We start from the raw sequence: 24,274 nt of genomic DNA on the forward strand, positions 1-24,274 counted from the left end.
AAAAAAGAAAAGAAAAAAGAAAAGTAAAGAAAACCTCTGAACCTCTCTGGCTCTAGCTGGCTCTAGACTTGGTCACTAATCACAAATGACTTGGTGTGTCTGTGTGAACTTTCTCGCTTTGCTGTTTGATGCTACAAATATATCTCTGGCCTTTTTAATACATTCACACAATCGAAATTTTGAGACATGAAATTCCAGGTATGTTGATGACAGCCAGTGGGAAAATTCAACGTAATCCAACATCCAGCCTGAAGGCGTGCAGTTTCAACAATCCTTCAGTGGCCGTTACACATCTGATCTCAGAGAGGTTGAAGTTCAGAGGTCGCTCCAGTTTCAGGAGTCCGTTATTTCACAAACATTGTCCTGTTCCGGTATACACAACAACCCTTTTTTCTGTCTCTGATTCCTCCAGTTTGTCCTTTACAGAGTTTGTTTGTTCCGCAACTTTGTTAACAAGGTGCTTCTTCACTTGTAGTTTATGCACAACAGAGCACAAAGAGTTACATTTAATAGAAACTTTGTGTCTATGGTACTAAATACCCGCATCATTATTATAGAGGAAAAGAAAGAACGAAGAAGAAGACAGGTGGGGTGAAAAAGGAGGTTGGAGTAGTGAGGTAAGGGGGACAAAAGAAGGAAGGAAGGAAGGAAGGAAGGAAAGAAAGACAGACAGAAAGAAAGAAGAGAAAATATTTACATTTCAGATTTTTGGTATGGTTTTAACCTTGTGACGTTATTTCAACACGTTTTCATGTTGAGAATGAGCGGCTTTGCATGATTTGTCGGTTCTCCTCTGTTACTTTAGTGACTGGAGGGAGGGACGAGAGGGTTTTTTTTTTTGTTTGTTTTTGTTTTTTCGAGGGAGGACGGGGCGGCTCGGAGCCACGTCGTCCTCCGTGATTATCATTAAGGCATCTGTCATTGGCACTCAATCATACAGTGACATTTTACCTTCACGTTTGGCCACTAGACACTGCCTTCCTCCATGCACAGGAGAAAGCAAGCAGCAGCTGAACTCTACCCTACTCCCTCTGATTTATGATTGTTTCTTCTTTGTTTTATCTTTGGTAAATCAAAGAGGAAAAAGAAATCCTTTGGATAGAAATATCAAAACTCATGCAAGATCAAACAGAAAGAAAAGAGATTATTTGGCTTTCCTTTTTTTGGGGGGGCGTTGTAAGACTTTGGTTGGCCCCCATAACACTGGTAAGACTAAACATAAGACTATAAGGGTTTGGGGGAAATCAACTAAAACTCGGAGGTGAAGTTTGGCTGTTGTCCAGGAGGTGGCGCCGTTGCTCTGTGCATGAGGAGCGCTCTGTCCGGCCCCTTGGCGTGAAAACGAAATGATTCTGTAGGCGCCGGCTCAGAGGACTGATTGATTCTTTCCCCATCCCTTTTGTCGTTGTGCTGAAGCAAGAGCACGGCGCCACGCTGGCAGTGAACAAAACCGAGACGCGATCGAGAAAATCGGGACAGGAAACGTGGCCAGAGAATTTAGACGAGTGGCGCGTCTGAGGCATGATTGTAACGCGCAAAACTCCATTTTCGTGTAAATTCTCGCAGCCAGTCACCACGACTCTGATTATCAAAGATCAAATTTGTACAAAAAACATAGACGATTAAAGATTTTGAGCAGGACTACTGATTGATCACATAGGGGCACGCGCCAGGACACTTATTGCCATCTCTCCCTTATTTGTTCCTACCTAGTTAAGAGAAAAAAAGAAAAAGAAAAAAAAAATCCTGGTTCACCTGGTGCAACTCTAAAAAATGAAGGGCAAAAAGAACTGAAGGCTTAAGGCTTAAATATCAAGCCTCCCCTCAGACCAGGCCTTAGGCCTTCTTGGGCAAATGGCATGAAATCAAGAAATGTCATCAAAAATAAAACTTCCATTCATTGCATCCTAAAGTGAATTTCAGATTCTAAAGTAAACACACACGCACTCACACACAGGCTAAAAGACAGCACCCGCCGACACTCCTATCATCATTCACGGGCGTCTGGTGTCCAACAACAAAGGTATCCAGTATCAGCCATGCCCAGCCGAGCAGGTTTCAGCGTATGACATTGGATGGATGTTCAAGCCTTGGAGAAAGTGGTGGCTGAAGTGCCAGGCTGCCCAGGGCTGGTGCTGGGTTCTTCGTGCCAGCGGTCCACACAGCGACGGCGGGCGTTCATGAAGAAGTTGCTCACGGTTGAGAGCTCCAGTCCGAGCTGTTGCGAAATGGTGATCTGCATCTCTTTGCTGGGTCGCTTGTTCTCCTTGAAGATGGCGATGAGTGTGCGCCGCTGCAGGTCGGTGAAGACCAGCCGCTGTTTCTTGGGCGCCAGGTTGCGGTCTTTGTGCTGCTCTTGCTCCTTCCTTTTGCAGGCTAACACACAGAACAAGAGAGTCACAGACACACTGAATAGAAATACCAATAAAGCAAGCCGCAAATCAAAATATAGATTGCCGTGCGGTCATGTGCATAGAGTTGATGAGAAATGAAACCATGATGCAGTGTAAAGGCATGTGGAATCACAGGGGGGTTTGACAAAGTAGGATTTAACATATTTAAAACAAGTCAACAGTATATAAATACTTTTAGATTCCAAGGTAGCAACCTGTAGCTTGACTTCATAGGTAGATCTTTGTTTCTTTATCTTTAGCATGTATCTGTAGACCAGAACCTCAAGGACTACATGACACTGAGATGGGATATAGACCACTTGCAGCTTTGAAAGTAAAAGATACATACACAAGATATCATTGATGTTACCAACCAGGAAAATGACAGCTTGCTAGACATATTTATAAAGAAATCTATAAAGAGTTAACCTTATATTTAATTGCATTATACATTTATAACAGTAATATATAATTGTGGATTGGAAATGTATTAGGGGTTATTTTAGATCTTTTTAGTAAATAAGTACTTTCTTATAATTATATATAAAAATTCATAGCTGCGAAATAGTCTAAGGGCTTACATGGCTGAATTTGGACTAACTGACCTTATTTTGTGTAAAATATTTTTGGTTGTTGTAATTTTCAATTCAATTTTCAATTTAAAGTTTTAATCACGTTAAGACAATTCTGGGTAGCTAACAAATTTAAAAAATACACAAAAACATACTTTAGGTAGTTAGCATTGCCTACAACATTATTAAATCATGATCATCTTGGTGACATCACAACCTGAACTCATCCGTCACACTTTTATTTATTTATTTGTTTATTTGTTTATTTTTGAAAAGCCTCTTAACACATTTTACCCACCCAAAATTTTAAAATCATATTTTTGAGTTCAATGCTTCGATTTTTTTTTTTCTGTCGGGGGTGCTTGCCTGAAGCACGAAGAGCAAAATATGAATATGTATCTGTGTGTGTCTGCGTGTGTGTGCGGGCGTGCGCGCGCGCGCGCGAGCGGTGTTTAATAGGAAGCTGTCATCCTCAGGGACTTATATCAGAGAACCCTCGAGCAAAATCCACTATCCCACTCCAAGCTGTTTGGACTCATTCAGAGGTATTACATTCATATGCTAGGGCTTCCTTTTAACCTTGCCGACTCAACAGATGAGGCCGACAATATGGCAAAAGGGACTCTCTCTCTCTCTCTCTCTCTAAACCAGGAGTAATGTGCGGAAGATGGCAATAAACGCTGATCATTTGCTTTTAAAACTGTTATTTGTCTACACAGCCAAATTACTTTATTTTATGCACGCTTCATAAAGTGGCAATTAAATGCACAAACGCAACATTTAATTCCCTAGCTTTTTATCTATGTTTTATGCTCTTCCATTTTATATATCTATTTATCTAAACGTGGCTTTGCGTGCGTCATTAGCCTATGTAAAACTGCGCATGCTCGTGGCCTAGTACTGACAGCATCTTCCAGTTTGGTGTACTTTCATTTCTTTCTCCCAAGCATCCATCACCCTCACCCGTGCACGCTCACTTCCTCTCCTTTTCTCTTCTTGTCTGTCTGCCTCGCGCCCTCTCTTTGCATCGTCTATTTCGGAGTGTGTGTTTGTGTGCGTGCATGCGTGTGTGTGTGTGTGTGTGTTGCAGCGAGGGTTCCCCCAGTGAGATTGTGCTGAGAGTGGAAAAGCCAGGCCCTAGCGCTGTATGTCTAATTACAGAGAGCCATGAGCCGATCGATCTCTCCTACACAGTCAAATCAGTTTACTGCTGCCATCTAAAGCAACAGCACACTCATCCATCATTTTCATATACCACTGCACATCACATTCACACACACGCGCTCATGCACTCACTCACTCACACACACACACGCACATAAGAATGTACACTTAAACCACCTGCATTATATGGGCAGAACAATTCATTAGTGCTTAAACACTGCATCGAGCATTAATTTACTAAACTACAAGATGTTAAACTCGTTCAGCTAACAGTATTTTATTCCTTGCATGTAGGCGGTATAATTCTACAGCATGCATGAAGGACACATTAAATCGCAAACTGCACTTAGAAATGTATTTGCATCCAAACACACCTTAATTCACAACATCTGTGCGCACGGACGCATATTTAATTTCTTTGTTTTATTTTTTCTTCACTTTTTTTTTTGCACACCTACAAAGCCTAGACGAATCTGTGTAATCTATCAAATGAACGACCTATTTTTCAGCCTGTTCCGTTTGCTATCGAGCGCAAGACTAGCACCTTCTCGCTCGTTCCCACGTTCTGCCTCTTGATGTCAGTCGTTCCGGTGCGGTTCTCGCGCCTCACCGTGAGCGGGCGCGCGCTGGGCTCGGGGGGATCAATACGGGTCGATCGCGCGGGAAGGGGGCCCTGATTGCTGGACCACGTGCGCAGGAGAAAACGGGGGAAAATCGATCAGTGCAGCTTTTAGGGCCACAGCCGCGCGCAGACTGAAAGAAGCAAAGACGCGCGTTTCTGCCTCGTGCATTAAAACTCGAGCTATAGCCGTGAATTCCATAAAGAAAGAAAGAGGGGGAAAAAATCCATCCGACGTGTTCAAAACACCGAGGACACATACTGCCGTAATCGGCAGCTCGAGTCTGCATCCAGATGTGCAGGCTTTCATTTCATATAGCCTTTCATTTCATTTTGCCTTTTTTTCTTTTGCAAAAAGCTCTCCACGAGGTCGTTTCATGGCTGAGTGTAGAATAAAGAGCAGTATGGATGGAGGCTATGATGTTCAGGCTGAGGCAAAATAACAGGCGTAGCTGTCAATAAATTTCTCCCCGTAGTCCAATTTCACGCATAACCTCGTCTATTCTCCAGAGTCCAACAGCTTTAAACGGATGTGATGCAGTTGCCTGCTTAATGTACACAATGCATAATTACCGCAAAACTCCGCAGGGCTATATGGTGCAATCAAAACGACCAAACAACTGCATTCTGTCTTGCGAAAACAGTGAACGGACGGGTTGAGTGGACTGACTGTCCCCCTATTGACAGCACACCTGTGGTGCTTCTGTTTAAACGGACACAGATGATCACTCCAGTTGTAGATTTAACACAGCACGCCTTAATTCAACGTTATGCTGTTATAGTTGTGTATAGGCTACACGTCAACACAAATTACAACCTGTGCAAATGCAAACGCTACAAACAAAATCTTCACACAAAGCACTTAAATTAAACTAAATTAAACTTAAACGTACAAATCATTATGAAATTAATCTCTACTTAATTATTGATATTAAATGCTTCTTTTGACACATAAGTGTGTGTGGGGGTTTTGCAACAATGAAAGTCTAAATGCTCAAGCTTGAAGTCAATATCAACCACATTTAAAAGCTCTCACTGGTTTCCTTGTATTTGTTCAATTAAAATCTAGAAATTACGTACACCCTAATATACTATATCTGTAATGTATTAAATGTTTGTAATGTGTAGGTTCCCAATTGAGATTAGTGTTTGGGAAAAAATATTTTAGGCGCTATTCAAAAATAATAATAATAAAACAAAAACAGTCAAGTCCTACAAATATTAGTAAATTGCTTTAAAAGTCTGTGACAAATAATTTTTCCAGAGGTACATGCAGATGATGCATGACGTCATTCTCTTTAAATATGCGTATTTAGACTATAAAACACTCCTAACAATTTCCAAACAAAGTGCTTTATTTGTGTCAGAGAGGAGGCTCTACGGTTTATTATGGCGAATAGTGCACTAGCCTGGGTGAGTTCAATCTGCGCAACATGGGCTAGTTTAAAAGCCAAATGGAACCCTGACATTGTTAGTATATGACGTCCTTTTAAATAGTTAATGCCACTAGTAAGGATGAAATTGCCAAATTTACCTGGTAAAACTCATGCCATGGCTTCTTGTGTTACATAACGAGGTCAGCGTCATAATCCTAGCCTACAAAATACGAACTGCATTATGGGTGCTCGGGTAGGTCATGTGGACACTGCTTATCCCAATGCATTGTGGAATTTCAGGTGTGCGTCATTACTATGTTTTCAGAAACAATGTATTAACCGGCAAAATGCACTATCTAGTGCACTAAAATGTGAATACGGTGTGATTAGGAATGTTTATCGTGTCTAGTTTGTCTTTTAATGAAGCTGGTAGTAGAGTAGTAAATTTAATAGTCGCAGAGCTAAATAAACAATCATAAGTAATTAAATAACCAATCAGAATCAAATTATCGATTATCAATAGGGGGACGGAGCTCAAAATGAAAGTTTATTTACTGCTCCAGGCGTGAACCGAGCACAAATTAGCTTTAATATCTTTAGGCTATTTTTATGCACCAGAATGTGTAAGACTGGTCCTGCATCTGGATTGCTATGCAGTGGTAGGCAAATGTAGGTGTGGCTTCGTGTGTGGCCCACGCGCAAACCCGTTCCGGTCCACGGTTCGAGTTTTCTTACAGAGCAATAGTCCGTTAATATCGATTGATCCGTGCTTTTGGACCATTTCATGGGGCATTTCTTTAATTCAGTCTTCACCCACCCGAGGCCATGCCAAGCTTTCTCTGGCTCCGACTCTACCGACTCAATACTCTATAACGTAATGAGTGAGTGTTGGCACTAATACACTGATAATTTAATACATAATGTCTGTTTTCCTTAACCAGTCATTTACTTTCAGGCGTTTTCCACACTGCAAACAAATTTGCTTCTTTGTGTTCCCTGAGGAGCAGCAGGCCATTTTTACATAAATAAATGGACGTTTACTAGGCCTATAGATTTACCTATAAACATGAGATTAAAAGGCAAATGCAATGGTACAAATACAAATTTGTGTGTGTGTGTGTGTGTGTGTGTGTGTGTGTGTGTACCGCGTGTGTATAAATAAGGGTCATTTTAAGAAAATAGAAATCACACCATGACAAAGTAATAATAATAATAATTATTATTATTATTATTATTATTATTATTATTAATATTATTATTATTATTATTATTTACCATTGGTACTGCTACATATAAATATTGTTATTTTGACTGCATCTGATAAAAAAAATTACCAGGGAAAAATATATTATATAATATGATATATTACAAAACAATATAATGATATAATAATACAATCATTTTATGAAAAATCTGACAATTCAAGAACAGACTGAACACCTGCTGTGATACTTATTTGAGAAGTTAATTATATTATATTATATTATATTATATTATATTATATTATATTATATTACATTATATTATAGGGCTCCCTCACCTGTGCGTGTGTGAGAGACTGTGTATGTTTGTGAAAAGCCAAGAATACTTTCCAGAGACATTTACAAATGAAAGCCTACTTTGTTCTTTGCCTGTTTGCAAACTACATTTTAATTGCCTGAGACTGTTTAGTTTCGTAATCCAGTGGTAATCACACTTATTGGTATGTTATCACTAAGATGGATGGAGTCCTCTATGGTTGTGGCCGAAAGCAATATTTTCTTCTGTTCTCTTGAATACTGTGCTGTACTTTTAGGCTATTTGATTGCTGTAAGAGCATTTTTCGTGTATTGAACATTATACGGTAAACACAGATAGCTCCTTTCCATGCCAGCATCCCAAATGATATGCCCCGAACAGTGCTTAGGCCAGCTCTGTATTGTTCAGAAGTGCTGTCATAAACTGGCAGTTATGAGAGGTGGAGATTGCAGTGGACAGTAAAAGACTAATATAATGTGTTTTTATTTGCTTCTTTATTGATACTTACCAATGTGATAAAATTCTATATTCTATCATATGGCTATTAAATTGGAGTGGGTGAAATGGTAATGACCCTAAAGTATGCTAAATTAGTGGAGGGAATGGCATATTGAAATCAGATGACACTTTATTGATGTTTCTGATTTTTTTGTTTTGTTTGTTTGTTTGTTTGTTTTTACATTCGGAAGGGGTCTCCAGTGAGACCACAGAGTGAGTCCGAGTGATGTGACAAAAAACCCAGAACAATTCAAAAGTATTTTACATATACATATATTTTATATATATTTTTATATATCTAAAATACTTTTGACATTTATATATATGTAATTTATTACTTTATGCATTTTCCTTTTATATATGTTGCAACATTTATAACTAGGTATTCACAAAAAATTCAGAAATAGTATAACACAAAAAAAAATTGGGCAGTTTAATTTTTATGAGTTTTTTAATTCATATCATATCTATAGTTCTTTTTTTCTTTCTTTATTTATTTTTATAATTCATTCTAGATGGTGTGTCTCAAGTCACACACTTGCAAATTCTTAAGAAATATCACTACCCATTTTGTACAAGCAGCTGTGACTGGGGGTCACCATCTTTCTTTTTTAGGACCTCACTGGAGGCAAAAATAGAACGAAATTCAGGCACATTGCTCATCCTATTTGTTTAAATGTGATGGTGTTCAAATTTGAGGTCAGAAAGCTCAAATGCGTTTTTATTGATTTATTTCAAATAGCACACTAATTATTCTCTAGATAAATTATTTTATAGTGCATGTAATTCTCCCCGAAGCCACACGCCTACATCCAGTTTCAGTCTGGTCTTTGGACTATAGAATCATTTTACCTTTATGGAATACATGGGGGTAAACTAAAAAATTAAACAAAAATAAAAATGTATGTATTTTATTTACAGAAAATGCATAAGTGTGGATTTAACACTGTGCAATCTTTGTATACGTCTATGGAACTCAAATAAACTCTCAAAGTGTTAACACTGGGGATTTCATTGTGTGGATATGCGAGTGTGTGCTCTAAAATGTAACTGCAGTCTAGATTAAGAGACGATGAGTACTGAGTGTATGCTTTACACTATGACTCTGTGTGGTTTTAATGCTGTATAAGTAAACCCACACTGAACAGCAGTTTATGGTCTGGGTTTGCAGATAAGTAAGTAGTAGCCTGTGTAGTTTTCGGTTTGGGACACATCCTGAGTGTTGGTTTGAGAGAGAGCCGAGGCCGCGATCAATAACTAACCGCAGCATGCAGCTATAAGCGCTGGGCTCAGGATCGATCCACAGACGCGAGCTTTTGTTTTTTGGGGTGCGGTGAAAAGAAGCTATCCAGAGAGTTAACTGCAGAGTAACTTCAGTAATAAATGCTTTTTCTTTTTAAAAATGGTTAAATTGGCGAATATAGCGGGAAGCTTCAGGAAGTTTCTTGTAGAATACAGCATTATTGTGTTAAGTCTTCACAAGTCTACTAAAAGGTCGGTGTAGCCCGGTGATAGATCTTACAGCCTAGTGTTTTGTTTATGTAAAATGTTACAAAATATCTGCTTTCTTTTTTTTTTTTTTTATTAATGTTTTACCACAAGTGCAGTGGTGATGATGGAAGTCAGTGAGACTTGAATATGATTCTTCATGGCCAAGCTCTGCATCCTGGCTCTTTATGGGTGATTTAAGCGTTAAGTCAATTTTCTCCGTCAATACATTGATGAGATCCTCTCAGATCCAACCCGTAGCAGGAATAAAGCCATTTCTATTCTATCCTCACATTTCCATCAAAAGATGAATTTTACACCGTGTCATCTCCATCTCCAGCCAGCAAAATGAACAAAATATCAGCAGTGGAATAGTACAAGAGAGGACACAAAATTAGAAATATTACAAACGTGTGGATGGTATACATAACACCAGCATGCGGCGTACTGCAGGTTAAACTGTCGCCATTCAGCCTATATACAAGCGTGCGTTTCAATAGGACTAGTGCACAGACTTAGCACAAGAAACTTTCTTTTTCGTTTTGTAAATGATAGTTTTACATTTATATATATATATATATATATGTATATATATATGTGTGTGTGTGTGTGTGTGTGTGTGTGTGTGTTGAAGCTAATAGTTCATAATTGTTGAACCAAATTTAATTGTTTTTAATTGTACAATACAAACGGAGGATGTTACTTGGTATATAAGGCAATGTCTATAGATATATCGTAGTTACTTTTAAGATTAGTAGGCAATATTTAAGACTATTGTAAAAAAAATAATAATAATAAAATACATCTGTGATTTCTTTAAGTTTTGTTTACTTACAAAGCACTGTATTTCAACGAATTAGTATATAAATAAATAAATAAATAAATAAAATCATTAATACGTATTGTATAAAAGACCCACGTTGAAATAAATATATAAATATATGCTTTTAAATGCAGCGCCATGATACAGTGAATGGGTGGGTAGTTTTTAAGGCGAACTGAAATAATAATAATAATAATAATAATAATAATAATAACTTAACATCAGGCTGCATTTTAAAGCTGTGAGTAATTTTTTTAACCTTATTTTATTTATAGTTTTGTTTATAGGATTTTATATTTTATGTATGGAATGTGATCAAATAAACGCCTCGTGATCGTCAGTCAAGTCAGGGTGTTAAGAAGCGACATATTAACACCGCAATAATAATAATAATAATAATAATAATAATAATGTCGCAATTTGTTTCAAACCCTGCGCTCGCGCACACACATACACGCACGCGCACATACACGAACTCGCACACACCATGATAAAACTTCACACACACACACACACACACACAAACAAACACATACACACATTTTTGGTGGAGTTTTATCCTACACGGGGCAACACAATGGATTTATTTCTCGGACTGAATTTATTTACTTACCAAACTGTAATTAGGAAACTGCTCCAGTCTAGTCAGGGTGTTGCTTGCACTGTGCATCACTCCAAACAACCCAGACACAGCAGGTGATGCAAGAACGCGTTGATAACCTTAAATGCAGGTTATTCTTGCCTTAAAGTTTTCTTTTTCCAAGCCTCTTTTCACAACACTCAGTTAAAGAGAGTCAGATGGAGAGTTTTGACACATTTGAATTTTTTTTTAGTATAGATTAAAATCAGGAATGCAATGTAAAGATAGGAAAATCAAACAAACAGCTGAATATTTAACCCTGAACTCATGCAACATTAAGGAATAAATGGTAAAAACAATGTTCTAAAACATAGGCACTGATTTAATCATTACAATCATGCTATTTGTGCTGTTTAACACCCGCTTGACTATAAGTAGACACACTACAGTATACTTCTCCTTTTCTGTAATAGGATCAACTTCTACATTTCCTCTTTCCTCAGATTTGTGGCATGGCACCCGTTAAGCGTATCTAAGGAGTGTGGCCTCTTCTTAACATCTCCACACTAATTGGATAAGAGTCGTGTGGGAACATTACACAGTAAGTTTGGCCTTTAGAGAGCAGTGTAATAGAAACCAAGCATTCCTATATTTCAGGTCAGGGGCAGTTCCTGTGTGTGCACACCGTTTCCTAACTGCTCACCAAAATCAATTGCTCAGTGGACAAACATCTGACGAGCCAGATCTATGGCGAGCAGCTCAATTAAATGCCATTCATAGACAGATGGATTGATCTGGAAGCCGAGAAGTGAAAGATCTATAACAGATCTTATATTAATCCCACATTATGCTGTTAGAGCCCTTTACTAGCATCTCTACGGAACAGACTGTGGTGCTAACTTCAGAATTCACTCTTAAACTCAGGCGTTTTGGATTTCTTGTGTAGTGTCATTAAATCTTATTTGCTCGGTTATTACTAGGTTATTACACGCAAGTCAATAAATCAATAAGGTTGTGTGCATTCATTAAAATTAAAGTGAGGAATTTAATTTATAAAGGCATTTTTTCTTTTGTTTAAATCATACTGTATATGTTTAATATAATTCACTATTTGCTCTTGAGAACATTGAACATTTGAAGCCGGTATATGTTTTAAACCTCAAAGCAATAAAATGATACAGGAGAAAATAAACAGTTAAACAAAAAGCAGGAATCTAAATTGGTACTGGTCCAAATATGCCACATGATTAAGTGTTAAACATAGACTACATTCACTTACCAAGGTTAAATAAATTTACAGAAGCTTTAAGACATATACCACATCAGTATACCAGTGAAGTGCAATCCTTCGAAGAACTGATTGCACATGATTGGAAGTGTTTGTCCGTGTGTGTGTGAGAGAGAGAGAGAGTAATTAATGCATGTGTGCTAACATGTGAGCTGTACCAGACATCAGCTTGATGTGAAGTTATTTCAGTATACAAGTTATGTACAATATTGATTAATGGTACAAATACTTCAACATGTAAAATTTCAAAATTCCAAAGAAGTGAAGCCAAGTGATAAACGAAATGGTTTTTCATTCATTCCCATTATATAAGACAATAAACACAGATTTGCTGCTCATTATGGTACTTTTAACGGTGTTAGTAGTAATATTTAATAATTGCACGATGTGATTTTTAAAAACACACAAAGGCATTGTATTGAGGAAAATAAAGAACAACACAAGTAATAAAGACTCAGTGAGCGCGTGCGTCTCGTATTGTTTATGTCTTCACAAACACATTTATACTCGACTGTTCAATGATTAATGGAAGCCTTTATTATATTTACCACGATGTCTGTGGCTGAATGTATTCAGCTGGGAGAATGCTTTCTGCCGTCAAATAGAATCTGTTCTTTTGTCTGTGTGTGTGTGTGTGTGTGTGTGTGTTTGCAGAAACCAAAAATCTGTTGGTGGGAAAGAATTGTGAGCAAAGGCCCTTGCTTGACTGGCTGCTGCTGCTGGCTGTTCCTTGTGTATATGTGTGTATGTGTGTGTGTGTGTGTGTGTGTCTGCTTGGCTAGCTGCTGCTGGTGGGAGCCCCAGAGATGGAGGGAGAGAGAGAGAGCAGGGGAAAGGAAATCAATACAGATTCAGAGTCAGAGATTCAAGTCAGATAAGCCTTAACAATATATAGCACAGGCACACTCTATAACCCAATCACATACACACTCATAAACACACACACATAACACACACATGCCCACACATGCACTTTCACACTAATATTGCAACACACTCAGGCACACTCAGACACACGCATACATACATAGACACAATGTCTCCCATGAGTGCTCTTGTCTTGCTTTAACACACACGGTACATGGGAGGATATACAGTAAACCCATGTGTACATACCTACACATCACACACATGCATCTACACGGATTTGATATCCAAACACACACACACACAAACCACCCACCCTGTGACCCTGAATACAATACATGCCTCTGTCCAACCTTCAAATTACAACCTTGGATTGCACTGTACTGTATTTGCTGACGAACACGAAATGATAATGAGCCGAGCATTCTCATCTTCTACACGCACTCACACACCCCCTAACCACACCCTCAAAATACTCCTACGCTTCACGAGTGCTTGGCCCGGATTCTCCGAGGTTTTTATTTTTTTGGGGGGCCCCGTCCCTGCCATGCATCTCCAGCAACGTTAACGTTGTCTCTAAACATTCACCGCACGTTCCACTTTGCTTACCGAGAACTGACTTGGTTACAGCAGCCACAACCCTCGCCTCCCTCCCTGCCTTCCCCTCACGCTTATCAATTATTAACGCCCGAATCGATCATTTCAGCAGCTCGCCTCGATCTGCTGCTTTTCACAAAGTCAAATCTCTCCCACCCTCAATCAATCGCAGTGCCCCGCCGTCTGCTTTTATCTCGCCGAGCACACATTTCTTCGCGTACGATTCGACGTTTTGGGGAGTTTGAAGCATATTTACATTCATTTCCACAGTTTGGAGGAGATGAGAGGAGATACTAAACAGATTTTTTTTCCCCCCCAAAAAGAAAAAAAAAAATCTTTTGAACTGCAAGAAACAGAAGCTGTGTGTGTATATGTGTGTGTGTCTTTGTATCTTATTCTGGCTCCTGACATGAAGCTATTTTAAAACTAGACCATCAGGGACTTGCTCTTTTTTGTGTTTAATGCATTTCTACTTATAAACACGGACATACAAACGGACGGTGTCTGTTTCTATTGAAGTCTTTAAAATGATAAGGATTATAATAGTATTCGGAGCACTTACTCGCTTGAGATCCAGACACACTCATTTCCTCCTAGTTTCAAGCTTGTTATGGAATAATTTGCAGTGATTAATAAATATTATGTTTTAGAGTACATTAATTAATGATGTGATGGAAGTTTAAATAGGTACATGTGTAATAATTTAAATCATAATATCAGAAACAGGTCTTTAGATTGGCTTTTTTTTAAAATAAAAGCAATCTATGTACAGTATATGCATGGGTGCATTTACATAATCTTGTAACTGATGTTATTTGATGCTTGTGTTGCAAATGCTCTCATTTCTGGAACACACGATGTGGCCTTGTCATAACCATTATCCACTATCATATATGTTTAATACGTGTCGCATGCATTCAAACATCACTTCAGCACAAATTTCGAGAAAAGCGAGCGAGAACTACATGTTAAATGCTAGATATTGATTGTAGAGTCTGTACTCAGTCACACGTCACTCGCTCATACCTAAGATAGCTCATACATTAAAACGCATGCATAATAATAACTCTCACACACTGCGGCCTACACGAATAGGATGAACATGCAAACATTTCAGCGCAAGGATTCTTGGCCTACTGGACCTCACTAGAAATCTCTTTAGCATCTTGCAAAATCAGCCATTGTTTTTTTTTTTGTTTGTTTTTTTTAAATCTACCCCATCGACAGATCTTATTCTGTACTACTGTGGCAGTCGTAATGGATGGCAGGCCATTTTTTGTGATGTGCTGCAGAGAAAGAAGCAGAAGAGAGAGAGAGAGGAGAGAAAGGGGGGGATGGGAAGCTATGTTATTGATCCCTCATACGTACAAAGCCAGGCAAACATATGAGAATGACAAAGCCGCAGGAGCAGCACAAGCTTAAATGGCGGTATGTGGCCCGGCAGAACGGGAGCGGTGGTGGAGTCTGGGATTCTGTCACTGCCAGCGATTCTCACCAACTGCTGACTTTCACTTTTGGATTCAACTTACATTTAATTATGATATTTCCTGAGATGAGCAATTTGATGTATTCGCTTCACTAAAGCTGTTCCCTTGCTGCTTGTTATTCATCGAGAAAAGGCACAGATATTGCATGTTAAAATTGAATTGACTTTAATTCGTCCCCAGGCTGCGTAACGAGACAGCGCACTCCGTGATCAAATAATATTATAAATTCATACGTCTGCATACACCAATGCAGTCGAAGCCTAATGCATGCAGTGCACACCGAGACAAAGGTCATTGTTTTCTTCTTGCATTAGGTGCAAGATTTTTTTTATTACAAAGTAATAAAGTATTTAGTTATAACTTATAAATGTGAATCATTGCATTGATCACAGACATAGATCACAGTATCTGTACAGATCATGAAATCATCCAGAATAAATGTTGATACTTCAAGTATCATATTACATTTTAATTTGGTCCACTGGTGATCGGTAGTGGCCATTTACCGATTATAGTAAAGCATCACAATAATCGGTCCAAATGACTCGAATCCTACTCCGTGTTTCATATCATGAGTTCTAATCCGAAGCAAAATTGTTTGTAAGACAAAAGGTACTACTGAGGCTTTCTTAATTAAATCCTACACACCACTTGATGTTGGCGTTCATTGGGAAGAGCCTGTTATGAGTATGTTGCTCAGTCTGGAGAGCTCTTGTAATATCTCTCTGAGCTATAGCCTACTCTACAGAAGTGCTGGACATCACCCAAGTATTCTTCTACCGAGCTCTTTTCTCGGCATTGACGTTCTGTAAAAGAATAGCTACCTCAGACAATAATGCCAACGATGCTTATAATGAAAGGATGCTAAGATGGGATGGTTAGCATGTGATATTAAGCTCACTGATCTATAATAATGCTTAGACATTGTCAGCTTGGACATAAGCATCCTTTTCCTTCTAACTAGGTCCAGAAAATGGCACAAGAAGGAGTTTAGCTTTGATGCATAGATCATTACTTTAAGCTTATAATACAAGATTTAGTATTCACACTAACTTATAGAGTACAAGTATTTAACTTATAGAGTACAAGTATTCGATACTTTAGACCAATTTGAGACAATATATTAGATAGATATATATTAGGGGGAAACTGTTTCAGTTATAAGCACTGACTCTATTATTATTATTATTATTATTAATATTGCATTTTTATTTATATCTGATTGAATTTGAGGTAGTAAAATGTTGCAGTTCCTCTATGATCCTACAGGTGGCACTCTAAACTATTCACACATTGGCAGGCAGCGGTTGGAGCATATTATTTGTTGAGTTTGTACCTAAAAAATAATCATCTTTAACCTGGATATTTATAAAAATCATGATATTCATAAAATCGCAATACAAATCGAATCAACATCTGGGTATCGTGATAAGATCTTATCGGGTGGTCCCTGGTGATTCCTATCCCTGTTAGATACTGTGGGAAAGTGAAATATCCTAACAACAGGTTCACAGTAAATTCTTAACTTGTTGTCTTCTAGGTGATTGAACCCTGTCATCCCCTTCACTGTGAAGCCACAGAGTGAGAACAACACTATAATCAACCCACTGAGCTCCTGCATGGGGTCTTCACAAACAGGCTTTTATTATTTCACACTGTCACACTTTAGCCTGTTCGTACTTGTGGCCTGGAGAGCATGCAGGAAGGAACAATTCAAGTAGAAGTTGGATTCAGCAAGAAGTCAGATGAGCTCGGTTTATTCTACAAAGGTACATAATTGTATCTATAACTAGGATACAAGAATATGTTCAGGAATATGTTGGATTTGAGATTAATTAAACTGTACCAGATCCAAATGAAAAGTGTAAAAAAATAAAAAATTTCACTTTCAATACCATACTTCAGCAATTATTCCTCCCTAGGTATTAAAACATCTGTTATTTCTGTTAATGAATAATTTAATCATTATGGATGAGAGGGAGAGAAAAAGAGAGAGTGTCTTGACTGTGCTGAGAAGCAATTAATCACGGCTATCCATTAGGCATTCAAACGCACCCAGATTGGACGTGTGTCCACGCGCAGGTCACTAATGCTGCCCTCCCTAACCGCGAGACCCTGTCTCAAGGGTCTAGGAACGGGCAATCCATACCGCCTCCACAAGACTAAGAGAAAGAGATTCCAATCTTGCATCGATTGGGATCATAATAAATTTGATATTATAACCCTAACTCTATAGAGTGAAGTATTTCACCACAGCATGCACTGTAGATTAATAACTCTTGACCTTATTTGAATGGAGAACATCAGATGAATATGCATCTGTGGATGAGATAGTGGGATGTAAAACAGATGGGATTTTAAGACGTACTGTCCACCATATTTACAGTTAATAGTCCGTGGAGGCATGCATTTTAAATCTATTACATCGCTTGCTAGCTTATTTTTGCTATTTTACAATCACTCTGAGAAATGTGACTTTTGGAAAACTAGATATAATTTAAAAGGTTTTTTGAAATGTTTTTTCAAACATTAATATTCGTCGTTTACATTGTTTTGGTTGCTTTAACAATCCAGCAGTTGCAGAATTCATTGTTTGACCGATAAATGGATGTAGAGATGTCTAAGTGGTCATTGAATTTCCCATAGCCCTATTGGAAAGCAATATTTCTGCATGGTTTCATGGCACAGCATCTCTATCAACCTTTTGTTTTGGGATTTACTCCTAACAAAACCTATGCTCGTGACTTCATCGTATTAACCTATATTGATTACTGCTTATCAAAGCTTTCCGAACTTATACGAAAATTATAAAGGTAAAAGGGTACTAAGCTACAGTATATTTTTCTTGTTTCTAGAGTGGTACTTTGATCATTTGTACCTTTATAATTCATCTCCTCTTACTGTACATTTAGTGTAAAATTCATTTTAGGGTAAAGGTGCACTATATATGTGCTTTATGGGTGAAAGATAGCTTTGAGAATACCACAAGGAAAGGTATTGAATTTAGTGTGAGAATGTACAATTTCACCTTTAATTTACTGGAGTGATTTGGCACTGGATATAAGGTGCAAATCTAGTTGTATAGTTGCATTATAATATTTATATTTACCATAATGGATTCCTTTTGAAAAGAATCCAAATGGCAACAGCTGAGCAAAGAAATCCAACTGCCTGCATTTCTCATAAAATACCCAACATAAATGAGTGTGTGACGGGTTTAATAGGAAAGCATTAAAACCATAGCGAGCTACATGAAATCCGGAGAGCAGCAGTGCACTTATATCTGCGCTTCCAGTTCCCAATCGAGTATCGATCCGTGCGCTTCATTTAAAGGGACGTGCCTCTGATCGGCTGGAGGTCACACTGGATCCCAACGAAAGGCGAACACTGGAAAGCCCTGGGGTTAGATGGGTATTGTGTCCATCCCTGTAGGATGCACTAATATTTGCGCCATATTTGTTCCAAAATGTTAATGCAAAAAGGGCGGGAGGGGGATTAATAAACCGGAAGATAGGTGGATGTTAATCTGTCCTGCGTGTAATCATCATTTAATCACAGCTCATTGGTGATTCGCGCATTAAAGTAAGTGTGTTTTACTCAAATACAAGAAGGGAAAGAGACCCAAACGACGCAAAATAAAGCCTAGACTCTTTTTTTTGGGGGGGGGGGGGGGATAGTGGGGGGGATAGGTATTAAGCTGAACTCTTGAGAAGGGGTTAATGGTTTAAACTGCGATTTGTTTGTTGTTTGTTTGTTTGTGTGTTTATTTATTCATTTATTACCTTCTTGGACGTCGCACTTTGGCGTTTAAACGCATTATAAGGGTAGACGAAAAACAAAAGATAACAGATGAGCATACAACTAATAATCTCATACCTAATAAGTAATTAGACACCGATTGATTGTGTGTTTTATGAATATTCACGAAGTTGAAGCTATATTTTAAAGAACCTCTCTCTTTTGAGAAAGCATTCACCGAGAGAGAGGGGATGTGTGATATACGTGCGGTTCATAAAATGAAGTAGGTTACTGTACACAGGACCTGGACCTCGAGAGGTTGGCTGAAGAGGGGTGCACTGGGGTTAACATGGCCCATATCGCAAAACGTGACCTTTTGCAGGAAAGCCCGTCGTGCACGGCCTCGGAGAGAGAGAAAGAGAGAGAGAGAGAGAGAGAGATCCCCCCCATCTGTTGTGGGATGTGGGAGAGAGCGGTCTGTACACACTCATCAAGCCGCTGACAGGAAATCGTTTCTTAAATGTCTGATGGCCATCCAGTTTAGCACTCATTCAGAGCCTCTCTTTTTCTGTGTTAAATCCTGGGAAAAAAAGCGCGAAGAGGCCTCAGCCATGTGAAACTGCTTAATTACACACTCAGCAAAATCTTAAGCACTAAATTAACACCTGAGTTTTAACTTAACTCGAACGCTAGCATGGAATTCTGATAGTTTTTAAAGAGTGTGTGTGTCCAGCGGAACTGAACAGAGTGGGCCTATATGTTCATTCAGCACTGGGGATTTTACTAAATTCACGACATGTCGGTTTTGTATGTAGTTTAGTTTTGTTTTTTTTTGACGTTTTAACAAATGTTGCTCTTTATTTATTTATTTATTTTATTTATTTTTATTTATTTGTTGTCGACATTAGAACATACTATGATATATGCATACTGAAAGTATAATAGAACTGGATAGTTTGCATTCTTGCATTTCCACAATTAACATGTTATTTGGTATAAGAATGTACAAAGCCATATTTGGTTTTGTTGTTGTTGATGTTTAAACGCTTCCTCTCTCGAGGATTGAGGTGTAAACAAAACCTACTCGCACTGATTCACTGACCAGATGATGAAAATAATATAAGCAGTGACATGGTGAGTAGTTCTGTAATGCTGCCAGATTTCGTAATTTATTTTTTCACTAAATTAAAAACTCATAGGATTTAATAAAAAAAAAATATTTGGAAAGTTTATTTTAAAATCAAAATGTAGAAAATTTGGAGATATCTATATATATATATCCAATCTGGCAACGCTGCAGATATTACTCTGGGATAATGGCATGCTATTGTGACATTCATTCTGTCACAGTCGGCGTTTAACAATGTGGTCATTAAACAATTGCAAAACTTACAAACGTGAGCGCGCACTCACCGGCCAACCTGAGCGCGGACATCCTCTGAAACTCGGGCTCCTGTAACCACTTCCACATCCTCCGGAAGGTCTCGCGACCGGACTTCAGTTTACTCCAGGGCTTCGGGTTGCGCAGAAGGTCCGACAGTGTGCCCTGCGAGCGGCACAAGATCCTCTGCGCGAAAATGGCCTGCGGGATGCTGTAGCGCTTCAACTCGGCCGTGATGCGCTGAGCCACTTCCTTCGTGTTGATTTCTTCCACCTGGCCCGAGCCACCACCGCTCCCGCCGACGCCATGCCCGCCCGCGGCCGCGTGCCTCTCGCGCTCGGTCAACATGGATCCGTTGGCCTGTGAGTGCAAATGTCCGTGAGGGTGCATGCCGTTTAGGTTAGAGATCATGCCGTGTCCGTGGCCCCCCAGGCTGCGAGCTATGTGCTCCTCACTGCGCGAAAGCATCGCCGCATGGGAGTCGAAGCCGCCGGAGAGCATTTTGTCGTTGGCGAGGTGCGCACTCGGCCCGTACGCAGACAGAGCCTGCTGAGAGTTGTGCAGAGAGCCGAGCCCGTTGGACAGCGGTGACAAGGGCGGCGGCATGGCGGACATGTCTTTAGGATAGTGTCCGTACAGGTTGCTGACAGAGGCGAGGCCGCGGTCATCCCGCATGAGCGTGAAGCTCCCGCTCACGTTACCCGTGGCGAGCCGCTGGTGCGCAGCGTGGTGGTGCGCGTGCGGGTGCGGGTGGTGAAACTTGTCTGACACAGTTGAGATCGGGGGCAGATGCTGGAGCGGAGTGAGCGTCGTGTATGTGTTAGACAGGCTCATGCCCGACTCACACATGCTCATTGCGGGGTGCAGGTGACCCGATAGAGAAGGTTCGGGCCGGTACTCGCCGGCTGTGCCCTCCAGAATAGAAGCCATGCTGGAGACCATCGCCGAGCGCCCGTGCGACACCAGGTTCCGATGGGACGCTGATGATGACGGTCTCCCGTGCGACGCGTTCATCAGTTCTCCCGCTTGCGAGTGCGAGACGCCATGCATGTTACCGATGTTCTCCATTGTAAGTTCCATATTGAAGGAACACTGTCTATCAGCCTCCCTCCCTCCCTCTCTACCTCTCTCTCTTTCTTTCTCTTTCTTTCCTGCTCTGTCACTCGCTCTCCGCACAGCGCGCGCTATCCACAAACCTCCCACAGAAGCAGATTTCTTCTTTTGTTTTCTTCTTCTACTACTAGTTCTTCTTTTCACGAAAACGATTTCAAAACCAATCCATTGATTTAGAAGCGTCGACGATCAGTCAGTCGAGCATGATGCTGTAAACACTCGCTCTCCTTCTTCGCCGCCTTCACGCTTTCAGCAGGGTCACTGTGTGTGTGTCTATGTGTCTGTGTCTGTGTGAGCGCGCGCGCGCGCGTGTGTGTGTGTGTGGAGTGGACGATGCACGCGTGCGGCTCATTCACTGTGCAACAGCGCTTCTACCGAGAGACCGGAGCTGAGCGCAGTGTCCGCGTCCGAGCGCGAGCGCGCGCTCCCGTGTGTAAATTTCTCGGTCACGCGCACGCTATCTATGGTCCTGAAGTCGCGCCTTTTCCACCAATCCGTTGAACGATTTCATTATTAGTGTAAGTACCCGTTCTGCATCAGCATCTGGTGAATTTTTTCACTTTTCTGTGGAAAAGTATAAGTTATAAAGTATATGGTTTAAATATAATGCATAAAATATGCATTTATTATAATTTCCAGTGCAAGTTAACAAATATAATTAGATTTGCTATCCAATGAGTATGAATGCTACATATAAAACAGCAAAATCATAAATGTCGAATAAACCAAATGTTGAGTTAACTCTTAGGATATGTAGCTTTATAGTTGAACATTAAGGGCGGATGCGTTAAATATAAAATTCACATGTAGCCAATGGGTTTATCATGTGCATCATAAATATGCACGACCAAATATATTATTTTCCTACGTAAGAACGGATTATTCCTTTTTTTTAATAGGTAATTAAAAATGGCCCTTTCTTTTACTTTGGAAATGTTGAAACAAATCTTATGCGGTATAACAGTGTGAAAGCTTGGCCTGTTTGATGCGGGGGTGCACCGTGCACGCTCTCGCTTTTCGTGGTCATCGATAAATCAGATCGATATATCGACTGACACTGATTAATGATGTTTTCTGACCCGGGGTGAGGAGCAATCGTGTAGGTCAGAAAGTTGGGAGCAGAGAAAGGAGTGAGAGCGAATTGCAAAAACGGACAGGATTTGGCCAAGCGGACAACCAAGGTAAACCTAACACCACGTACCCTATCACTTTGGCATTGTGTTTGTGCTTTTGTGCTTTTTAAATATTTTAATTTGCATTAATGTTAGATCAACTCGATTAACCTGGGAAATGATGAAATGCTCGCACATGCAAAATTATTTTAGGCACCATGCATCTAGGCCTAATTTAAATTAAGCTATATGTATAGCTCTAAGCAAATATATACTATGCTGATGCATGTGTGGGGTAAATATCAGAATTGTGCAAAACTAAACATTTTATCTTTTTCCAGTAAAATCTCCAGCGGTGAGCTTAAGTGCTCTAAGTTGGTGTAAGCGGCCTGGCGATGTAATGGCCGCACTTTAGAGCTGTCTCAGTGAGCGGTGCACACAAATGAGAGTCGTGTCTTCTCGCTTTAATGTCCCTCTATCGATGAGCGCCTTCTATCGGAAATAAATTACGGTTCCCGTTAACTCCGCGCGGCACAGCAAAGCGCGAGCCCCAGCATCGGCGCTCTGACTACACACGGTGATGGATGCTCGCAAGCGCTCGCCTTTAATTCACCTGCACTTATGCACACACAAGCTCTCTCATTGAGCTTTAAAAGGGAGGGTGGAGGAGGGAGTTTCGACTGTGCGTGAATTGTACAGGCTTTTATGGGTTATTTCGGTGCATTAAAAATAACCCATTAAAAGTTTTTAAAGTTTATGTAAATCCGTGACTGTGGATGAACTTTCAAAAATGTTTTAGAAACCTTTCTGTTTCTAGATGTATAGATCATTTTATAGCACACCTAAACTGACACTTCTGGTAAGTTAATAAAAGTTAATTACACACTGCGCTTGTTAATGAAACTTATTTTGCACAACTGTGTTTTAAAACAAAGTGGTTCATATTAAGCATGTTAATATTTTGTCTATTAAGGGTGAACAAACTGAAAAACATCTACAAACCATTTTCTACTGGGCCTGTTTGCTCAAAAACATGCCCTCAACATTTTATCGTCTTTAAAATATATATATTTTTTTACTCCTGCTTACCACAAAAGGTTTTTAATGTTAGTATTTAATATACATATAAATGTTATTTTTTAACAAAGTGCAAGTATTCAACAGTGCAGATGTTGATGCAACAGCGTGGCCGTTCTTATGCATCATGATATATGAATTATGACGTATTTTAAATAGGTTTAATAAACAGTTTCATTTAAGACGTTTTATTATATTTTACAATGTAAACAAGTTTATCATTATATAAAACGAAACAAACTTTTTTCTCAAGGCTGTTAATAAAATGTATTATTAAAAAAATTTATTTGATTCCGAAAATAAGTTCAATTCACAGCACACACAAACACACACACAGTGGCCTACAAAACTGCATTTAATAATAAATCAATAATACAGTTGTTATATATTAATAAAATAACTAAATTGTAGCAGATTGTGTTAATGATATGTGCGTATTTCTGGGACTGTTTTAACTACTAATATCTTAGTCGGTGTATGTTCAATACCAATTGTAAAAAGAAAAAGAAAATGTAATACTAATCATAGAGATTGCATAACCTGCATACGTTTGCATACTACATACATTTATAGCTATGCATAT

At 39.3% G+C, this 24,274-nt stretch overlaps 1 protein-coding gene across 1 annotated transcript; it reads right to left on the reverse strand.

Annotated features, from left to right (window-relative positions):
• Positions 1–2,083: 2,083 nt before the first annotated feature.
• onecut3b (one cut homeobox 3b) lies at positions 2,084–21,469 on the reverse strand. The gene is made up of 2 exons (XM_053486954.1): positions 20,422–21,469; positions 2,084–2,376 (listed from the first exon to the last, which is right to left on the reverse strand). The coding sequence occupies exons 1-2, from the start codon at positions 21,467–21,469 to the stop codon at positions 2,084–2,086; spliced, it is 1,341 nt and encodes a 446-aa protein (XP_053342929.1).
• Positions 21,470–24,274: the final 2,805 nt, after the last annotated feature.

The sequence above is a fragment of the Clarias gariepinus genome, chromosome 25 (genome assembly GCF_024256425.1).
Source record: "Clarias gariepinus isolate MV-2021 ecotype Netherlands chromosome 25, CGAR_prim_01v2, whole genome shotgun sequence".
Taxonomy (NCBI): Eukaryota; Metazoa; Chordata; class Actinopteri; order Siluriformes; family Clariidae; genus Clarias; species Clarias gariepinus.